The sequence below is a fragment of the Kryptolebias marmoratus genome, linkage group LG14 (genome assembly GCF_001649575.2).
Source record: "Kryptolebias marmoratus isolate JLee-2015 linkage group LG14, ASM164957v2, whole genome shotgun sequence".
NCBI classification, from domain to species: Eukaryota; Metazoa; Chordata; class Actinopteri; order Cyprinodontiformes; family Rivulidae; genus Kryptolebias; species Kryptolebias marmoratus.
The window spans coordinates 2,193,819-2,203,554 of NC_051443.1; the positions used below are offsets into that span (position 1 = coordinate 2,193,819).

The 9,736-nt window shown below is 46.9% G+C and overlaps 2 protein-coding genes across 2 annotated transcripts in view; one reads left to right on the top strand and one right to left on the bottom strand.

Annotated features, from left to right (window-relative positions):
- psmb2 (proteasome 20S subunit beta 2) overlaps positions 1–6,918 on the bottom strand; it is an 8,377-nt gene extending 1,459 nt beyond the window's left edge. The window contains exons 1-3 of the mRNA XM_017439053.3: positions 6,703–6,918; positions 5,625–5,747; positions 5,464–5,534 (exon numbers count right to left, since the gene is read on the bottom strand). Coding sequence (XP_017294542.1) covers positions 5,464–5,534; positions 5,625–5,747; positions 6,703–6,793 — 285 coding nt within the window. The 5' untranslated portion in view covers positions 6,794–6,918. The remainder of the gene's footprint in view (positions 1–5,463; positions 5,535–5,624; positions 5,748–6,702) is intronic.
- An 18-nt stretch (positions 6,919–6,936) lies between these two features.
- cdca5 (cell division cycle associated 5) lies at positions 6,937–8,255 on the top strand. Its single transcript, XM_017439055.3, has one exon. It carries the CDS (start codon positions 7,075–7,077, stop codon positions 7,828–7,830), a length of 756 nt encoding a protein of 251 aa, XP_017294544.1. The 5' UTR covers positions 6,937–7,074; the 3' UTR covers positions 7,831–8,255.
- The last annotated feature ends 1,481 nt before the right edge of the window (positions 8,256–9,736 follow it).

Genomic DNA, 9,736 nt, shown 5'->3' on the forward strand with positions numbered 1-9,736 from the left:
GGGGGGGGGGGGCGCTGTGATTAAAATGCAACAAGAGAAAGAAAATATTTTATTCTCGTCGCCTTGTCAGGAAGTAAATATGATTCCAGAAACAGCAGGTGAGCTGTGATCCAACACACCTGCCCTTCATCTCACACACACACACCCCCTGTGTGTCTGTGTGTGTGTGTGTGTGTGTGTTAGTTTGGGGCGATGTTGACGGCTGCGGTCCCTGTGGAGCACTCAGTGAGTGTGTGTTCTTAAAGCACACACACACGTGAGAAACTGCTCACAGTGGGCGTGGATGTCAGGATGAAGATCCTAATGTGTGTGTGTGTGTGTGTGTGTGTGTAACTCCTCTGTGAGCCTGTAAACGCCCTGGTGGCATCACCCCCCTCCCCAAGCAGCTGTCTCACTGGTTACACTAACAATAACACACACTTGGCATCAAAATAAGCCTCTCTGCCCGAGCGCCACCTCAGAGGGAGCCTCGTTAACCTCGTTAACCTACCACCTGCACTTTACACCCTCCATCAGCAAGAAACAACACACACACACACACCTGCAGCTCACAGCCTAAAACCTTCACCTGTACGTGACATCACCACGCAGCCAGCTCACTCTGGGTTCTGATCAGCTGATCGAACCCTGCTGCTGGGAGGAAACTAGACTCTGAGAACTCTGCTGGTTCCGAACGAAGGGCAGGACGCTACAGGACGCCGGGTTCTGCCCCATTCTCCCTGGTTCTGTCTCTCTCCTCCCTGGTTCTGTCTCCCTCCTCCCTGGTTCTGTCTCCCTCCTCCCTGGTTCTGTCTCTCTCCTCCCTGGTTCTACCCCCCCTCCCCGGTTCTGCACCCCGCCCCGGGCCATGTTCTCTTCACTGGCGTTTCTCCTCAGTCTGCTGAATTAATTGTTCATCTGTGCAGAGCCGGGGAGCTGGGGAGCCACATGCAATATGGTGCCACTAATTATTTGTGCCCACTGTGAGCCCGGTTCCGAGAGACTTCACCGACCCGTTTGGGACGGCGGCGGAGAACTCTGCAGAACTTCCACACAGACTGAGGGAGAGAATATTGATGCTTCTGTGAGCCTCCTTACTGCTCCAGCTGCTGGTTCTGACAGACACAGAGTTCTGCTGGTGTTTGGTTCTGGTTCTGACAGACACAGAGTTCTGCTGGTGTTTGGTTCTGGTTCTGACAGACACAGAGTTCTGCTGGTGTTTGGTTCTGGTTCTGACAGACACAGAGTTCTGCTGGTGTTTGGTTCTGGTTCTGACAGACACAGAGTTCTGCTGGTGTTTGGTTCTGGTTCTGACAGACACAGAGTTCTGCTGGTGTTTGGTTCTGGTTCTGACAGACACAGAGTTCTGCTGGTGTTTGGTTCTGGTTCTGACAGACACAGAGTTCTGCTGGTGTTTGGTTCTGGTTCTGACAGACACAGAGTTCTGCTGGTGTTTGGTTCTGGTTCTGACAGACACAGAGTTCTGCTGGTGTTTGGTTCTGGTTCTGACAGACACAGAGTTCTGCTGGTGTTTGGTTCTGGTTCTGACAGACACAGAGTTCTGCTGGTGTTTGGTTCTGGTTCTGACAGACACAGAGTTCTGCTGGTGTTTGGTTCTGGTTCTGACAGACACAGAGTTCTGCTGGTGTTTGGTTCTGGTTCTGACAGACACAGAGTTCTGCTGGTGTTTGGTTCTGGTTCTGACAGACACAGAGTTCTGCTGGTGTTTGGTTCTGGTTCTGACAGACACAGAGTTCTGCTGGTGTTTGGTTCTGGTTCTGACAGACACAGAGTTCTGCTGGTGTTTGGTTCTGGTTCTGACAGACACAGAGTTCTGCTGGTGTTTGGTTNGGGGGGGGGGACTGATGGAGACGAGTTAAAAACCACCTCAGACCAACAGGAAGTGTTTATTTTCTGTTTATATTGTTTTGAAAGGTTTTCACCTCAGAGTGAATTTTAATTTATAATAATAATAATAATAATAATAATGTAGTAACTGGAATAACAAGTACGTCCCAATAAAAGTCATCTGCAGCTGTATCCTGACAAATTAACCACAGAAATATTTCTATTTTCTCCAGAAAATCAACGGATCGATGGTAATAAATAAAAATGGTATCTTTGGGTTCTTCTGCTCGAAGGGAAACTCCTTCAAATAAAAACCTGTTTATCCAACATAATAATTAGCAAACGTCCGAGGACTCCGGAGGCTGGAGGATGTGAGTGTAGCTGCAGGAAGGTGTGGGATGAGGAGCAGAAACCGCTGCAGCTTCGGAGAACTCCGGAGAACTCCTGAGAACTCCCGAGAACGCAGAACGCTAAAAACTGGATTCATCACCGAGAGGCAGAAAACCAGCCGGAGACACAAACATGAATATGAATGACATCCTGCAACAACCTTGGCTCCACAAACGCATCCTGAGCCGCTCCATCCCGCAGAGTGTGTGTGTGGGAGTCTACGCTCACACACACCGAGCAGAGTGTGTGTGGGAGTCTACGCTCACACACACACACACGCACACACCGAGCAGAGTGTGTGTGTGAGTCTACGCTCACACACACACACACACACACACCGAGCAGAGTGTGTGTGGCAGTCTACGCTCACACACACACACACCGAGCAGAGTGTGTGTGTGGGAGTGTATGCACACACACACACACACCGAGCAGAGTGTGTGTGAGGCAGTGGACGCTCCCACACACACACACAGAGCAGGGTGTGTGTGGGAGTCAACACACACACCGGGCGCAGTGTGCGCTGTGAGCGGTTTCCCCCGGGACGCCCACCCCCACCCGGCGTGTCCCCCGTTCCCTCGTCTCCACACTAATTGTTTTTTGTAATTATTTTCACCCTCTGCTGTTGTGACAGACTCCGGCTGCACGACTCGGAACAAATGAACGCAACAGAAACAAGATTTGGACCGGAAACCCGCACTGACGGGCCGAGGGTCCAGCTGCAGAGACATCATGTCCAGCTTTTATTCCGCTGAAGACAGCAGGACTGCGGCAGGTCGAAGGAAGAACAATCAGAATGATGTCGAGGATAATTAAATCAAATATTATATTTATTGCTCCTTTAACATTTATTCAGATTATCTTCCACCTTACTAAACGTCTGTTTTTAACCAGATTTCATTTTGAGTTTTCTGACCTATGATACATCGGATTCATAGGATTTCAATAATTAATGGGAAATATAAAAACCTTCATGAAGACTGACAAACTTCAGCAAAGATACAGCAAACCAAACATTCAATGATTTAGTAAAAAAGGACCTAAAACTCCACCTGAGAGTCATTTCTAAATAAAAACGCCTCCAATCTTTTTGTCAAATAAAGTTTCTCATGTTTGTTTCACATGAGAGCAAAAAAAGGCAAAAAAAAACTAATTCAGGATAAAAAAGAAGCTTTTTCTGGATAAAAGCAGCACGAGCGCTGAGCTCTGAATGAATCAGCTGAAAGCTACATTTAGCTCTGAACTAAAACGAGCTTTAGCATAATTATTATTAGCAGTTTTATTAGAAGAGTAAAGAGAATTATGCTGAGGAGATCTTGGTGTTTTTTAATCAGGGAAAGTTTTTGGAAATAAAGTGAAATATTTGAAAAGTTGCCGTCTGCAGGAGCAGTTTGTTGTAAAAAACGTACAGAAATATAAAAACCAGGAGCTCAACAGAGTGATGCTGACTCAGCGTTTATTCTGTCGGACCGCAGGTTGGTTTCTCTCCTCTCGCTCTGATTGGTCCAAAAGCCAAGGACCAATCAGGCGGCCTGATGGAGAGCCAGCGAGCCCAAAGGGATTCTCTGCTCTTTGTTCTAACAGTTCCCGCCTGAAACTAACGAGCTCAGGCTGCTTTTTCAGATGGAGGAGTGTGAATGTTGTTTCCTGGATGCTGTATTTGTTCCTGAGCTCGTCATGTGATCCGCTCAACTCGCTGGCGTCTGTTTTTACCGCGGAGCCGCCTGAGGGCTGAACATCGCTGCCACTCGGCGCTCGTTCTCAGCCTCGCCTCCCGGGTTCAGAAACTATGCTAATTCTTTACAGTTTTAGGTCAGGAAATAGTACCAAACTGTTTATTTGGAGGCTCAGTCTTTCAGGGAGGAGAGAACTCCTTTAATCCTCTTCCTCACCTGATGATGATGATGAACCACCTTTAATTAGCTCCTCCTTTAAACGTCAAATTTAAAACAAGCATCTATTTTTGTAAATTTATCTCAGCTCATCTGAAAAACACGTTAAAATTCCCATTTAGACTGAGAGGATTTTAGTTCTCTGACAGTTTCACCGAGGTAACTGAACTACTGACTAACTAACTAACTAACATGTTAATACGTGTTAAAGGTTCAACACTGACCGATGTTCAGTTCAGGTTTGATTCAGTGAAACCGGAGCGGTTCTGATGTTCCACCCACCGGGCCGCTGACAGAACCTCAGGCAGCTTTTCATCCTTTTTGAATAAAGTTGTAGTTTCAACAGAAGCAGGTTTGATGTGAGGGAGTGAGAGTGGTTCCTGTGACGTTCCGACAGATGTTGGCTCTTTGAGACCACACAGAACCTGCTGCTGCTGCAGAGGGTTCTAAGACGGAGTGGGTCACCACGTGGAGCTGCTGCTCATTAAACTTTGATTCCTGCTGTGGACGTGATGCAGAGGCTGTGTTTGGGGTTTTCTCCATGACTGAGTTCTGCTCTCCAGCAGGGCTCTGCAACCTGTGGTTCTGGAGCCACATGTGGCCCTTCAGGCCCTCTGAAGCGGCTCCTGGTAGCTGTGACTAAAGCAACATGAATGCGAGTCGTTTTTGTTTAGAAATGCTCAAAAGGAAACTTTCTGGCTGCCTGTGTGAGCAGAGTTTGAGCTGAAATCAGGTGTTCTAAATGAAAACGATCAGAGAACCAGAATCAGCCGAATGGGACTAAAATAAGTTTAAAGTTCAGATAAACCTGACCTCCATCTGCTTTACGCAGCTTTCTGACCCACGACATGCAGTCAGCCTCCAAATCCACCAGAAGATTCAGGTTTCAACACGCTGAAGGCAAACAGATAGAAATACAGATGTGTTTTGCACATCTGTTGGGTTTTAGAGCTTTTATGGTGTCATAAAAACGGGCGGATTGTTTCTGATAAAAGATTTAGCAGATTAGGTGCATAAAAGGTTGTGGTTTTGTTGTTTGATTTTTCACAGATCTGTTAATTCCGTCTAAACAAGAATGGGTCGGTTCCTCCCGTAGAATCGGTTTCTGTCGTCTTAATGATTAAAATAATAAATCTAGTTTCACAACATAAACTGTAGTTTTAAACAGATGGTATAAAACCTCATTATTCAGTAGGACAGATGATTAAAACAAAGGTTTCAGTTTTTATCAACGGGAGAAAAACAAGATTTCAAACTTGTGTGAAATGAAAAACTGTTTCTGCAGATCGTTCAGCACCCAGTTAAATCTGCTCTCACATCTTTCCACGTTTAAAATGTGTTACAGAATAATTACCCGGCTCCGCAGGTAGTCTGCCAGGTTCTTCCGTGTGAAGTTTGCTGCTGCGGCCGGACTGAGCTCGTAACCTAGAAGCCAGGAGGGAAACACGCCGTCAAACGTTAAACACCGGCAGTACGCTCCATCAGCAGCACCATCAGCTCGACCCGGCTGCTTACCGTTCCTCATCTTGTAGAGCTGAACGTTCTTCTGGATGTACTCGGCGAACTGGACCGTGTCTCCGGCCTCTCCCACACACAGCAGCAGAATCTTTTCACTCAGCTTGAACATCTTATCGTAGTCTGAAACAAACAAACAAATAAATAAACACCAGCAGCTGTTTGTTAACAACAACTGTTTTATTCAGGATTTATGAATGAATGTGAGAAGACTGGTTGTGTTTTCTTGGTTCTGATGCAGCTCATAAATGGAGGGATTTTCTACTGGTGACTATTATCACGATTAATGTGATTATTATTTTTACTTTTATGATCACGGTCACTGTTATTATTACTTTTAGATTAATTCCCCTACATAAGTCAATAATACTGGTTTAAATATTATTATAATTTAATTCCTGTATTTTACAGACTGTTAAATGTGTTGAATCTCCTTTTAATAATGTACTGTGTCTTGTTCTTTCTTTCTTTAGTTTATTGTACTGATATCATTGTCACCATATGTAAATAAAATAAACAGGCTCATCGGAGAAAGAATTAAATACTTTTACTTATTCACTGTTTTATTCCATTCTTTATTATAATACATTACAATACTTTAATGAACCAAGTGGTCTGACTTCTTCAGATCTTTATCTCAGAACCAAACTTTGGTTTTATTATTATTTTACAGAATTTGAAGTTTTCAGCATCAGGAAACAAAGAAACGTGAAACCAGTCATTACTTTCACTTTCACTGTCAGCACACTCATACTGCTAAACTCTGAACATATTTAACAAGTAACTTACCTAAAGAATAAATCATTTAGTTATCTTTAAGCAAAACTATATATACAATTTGATTGAAACGGTAAAAAACTAAAACTTAGATTAGATGCTAGCTTTATTAGCTAACGTCTTTCTCACATTTTGCTGATAAAATATAAAAGAAGGGTTATTTTATTCATTAATCCCACTCTACAAAAGTAAATTATTACACCTAACGTTTTAAATTACACAAATGTTTTATTATGAACAAAAATACTAGAAACCTCTCAACCGGCAGAGCGGCTAATGCTAAGCTAATGAGCTAACGTACCGTGTTTCATCTGAATGATGCTGCTGGCAGCCACATTATCGGCCGCAACGAGCACAAAGTCTGGCCCCTGTATTCCGATTAAATACTCCATTGTTCCCAACAGGTAAGATGAGAAATATTACTGAAAACAGGCGAAACAACAGCCGAGTCTGAGCGTCACCTATTCAGATTACACAGCAAAACTTAGAGTTAGCTGGCGCAGCCTGTTGACGTCACTGGACACGTGGGCGGAAACTCTGTCGTCCTCACGGCGCGACTCGGGCGGGTAATTTTGAATGCAGCATTGTTGTTCTCTGTAGCTGAGAGAGATTTAATCGGACAGTCGGAGAGAAATATCTATCTATCTGTGTATATTAGCGGGTAGATTTTAGGATGAATGAAGGCGTGATGACGGAGGTAAACAGCTTTCACGGCCCGCAGCGGAGACGGTCCCCTCGGCTCGGTTCTCCGCAAGCTGCTCCGCTGGGAAGCGACAACAAAAAGGCGCTCGGAGTCAAACGCTTCATCACCGTGAGGAAAATAGCGCCCAGAAAAACCGCAGCTCCGTCAGAACACAACAAGGAGAACACACCGAACCGCACAGAACAACACGACCAGCAGAAAAAGCCGAAGGTCTCCACCCCGGATCCCGTCCCGGAGCGCAGGCCTCCGTCCTCCTCGGCCGGCAGGAAGAAGCAGCAGGAGGCCGCCATGCCCTCACCCATCCTCCCCGCGTCCCCACCGGCCTCCTCCCGGACCCAGCAGCCGGCTGCAGACCCAGAGGACGCGGTGTGGTCTCAGAAGGTCCGCCGGTCCTACACCCGGCTCAGCGACCGCTCCCTCCACAGCCCCGACTCCCGGGAGGCTTTGTTCGGCTTCGAGAGGTTGCAGACCCCGAAGGTGGTCTGCAGACTGACCGAGCAGTCCAGGACCAATCTGGAGGCTTCGGGGTCGTCATTCACGTCTCTGCTGGAGGCTGAGGAGTGCTGCCCCGAGCCGGACCCGAACATCCCGGGGGTGGCGGTGGTGAAGGAGCGGAGGAGGAGGCGGAAGGTGCAGAAGATCGACGCCGAGGAGCTGGACGCCCTGGCGGACAGGATGAACGCAGAGTTCCGGGAGGCCGAGGAGTTCGAGCTGGTGGTGGAGTAAGAACCGAGCCGGAACCGAGCCGGGACAGTGACTTTAAACTGTACAGATGGCCTGTGTGTTTTTTCTTCACATTTATGTTGGAGCAGATGGAGCTTTTAGTTTAAATGACTTTATTTCAAACATGTCTGGAAAGAAATATCAAAATAAATAAGATCTACACATTCTGTACAAATGAAGTGTGAACTTTTTAAATCTTATTTTCCCCTTCTGTGGAAATGGAATCAGATCCAGACACTGAGATTAAAAAGGTGTAAATGATCCGTTTTCTTTCTGACTCTGCTGGAGGAAGAGCAGGCGTGAACATTAATCCCTTCATTCAGAGGACTAACCTTTGAATTCATGTGCTTCTATTATCACTGATGTTTGCCCAGTTTGACTTCCTGCTTCTCCAGATGTTTGAATAAATACAGACTGAAGTAAATCAGCACATGTGGCTGCAGATGTTTCCCTTTGTTTGACTGAAGCTGCTGAATGAGAGAATGGATGAATGAATGAATGACCGCCGCAGCTCTCCGGGGTGAACCGGAACAGGTGGACAACGTGTTGATGTGATGTCAGTAAAAAAGAACATTTTCCACACACTTCCTTGCCTCAGATTACCTGTCAGGTGTGCGTTCAGCTCTGACATCATCAGGACGCTGACGCAGTCTGAGCTTCAGCTGCCAGGTGAGCGTGCACCTGAGACCCTGAGGTGTTCACCTTCATCAGGAGGAGGAGGAGATGACGAGTTTCAAGTTGTTTACTCCTCAGGTAACGGGAGAAGTTAGAGACGGGCCGAGGAGGAGGAGGATTTGGGAGGTTTCCTCTCGTAGTCCTGCCTTCTCCCTCCTCTTCTTGACTCTCGGCAGTTGTCTCTGGTTCAGCCTGACTGCTTCGTTAGGGCTCATCATTTGCATTCAGATTAATTATCTAATTACTGACAAATGTCCGGCGGCGCACACACACACACACACTCCGGCTCGTCAGCTCTCAGCCTGTAATTATTTTAATCATTTCCTTTCATCTGGAGCGTTGCTGCCACACTCCTGTGTTTAGAGGCCATTCTTAATTACCCTGCCAAGACATGAGAGGAAGGGGGGTGGGGGTGGGGGATCCAGAGGCTCTGACGGCACAGAGGAAGCCCCCCCCCCCCTCCTTATAATGATGCTCTGACTCTCCCCTGGAGCTGCTCTCGTTAAGACGAGTGGAACTCTAATTGGAATATTGAAGTGAAAGTTTAATGAAAAGATGATTATCTACCAGTTTATCTTCACTTCTCATTTTCTGAGCAGCTTCATCCACACTGGCAGCTGTGGAGACGAGGAGGAGGAGGAGGAGGAGGAAGGCTCAGGTCCTCACGCTGAAGATCAAACCTCACTTTAAAAGACAGAGTCCCAGTAGAACCGGTTCAGGAGTTCAGAGGCAGTGTGGGTCTGCAGATACAGATCTAGTCTGACAGATCAGATCGTGGAACCACAACAGGTGGAGGTTCTCCCGAGGACAGAGTCTAAACATCTGCAGCAGGACCAGAGGTCCCTCTGTAGGCAGCATCAGGGACCTGGACCGGGTTCAGCCTGGGTCAGAGTCCAGTAAAGATCACCCTCACCCGTGGTCCTGGGGTTTGGATCAGGACTGAAAGGATCTCCCTCTGAAGGGCAGCTGGACTCGGCTTTAGAGAGGAGATAAGGAGCTCAGAGTAGAGCCGCTGCTCCTCCTCATCGACAGGAGTCAGCTGAGGAGGTTCAGACTCTGATTAGGATTCCTCTGCAGGAGGAGGAGACCCAGAACTCTGAAGGGATCATATCTGGTCTGAGAACACCTTGGGTTCCTCCAGGAGAAGCTGAGGAGTGTCTCTGAGGAGGTCTGGGTTTCGGATGGACGGATGGACGGATGGATGGATGGATGGACGGACGGATGGACGGATGGA

Bases quoted from the DNA above. Each gene is read 5' to 3' on its own strand.
- cdca5 (XM_017439055.3), top strand. From the start codon at position 7,075: ATGAATGAAGGCGTGATGACGGAGGTAAACAGCTTTCACGGCCCGCAG.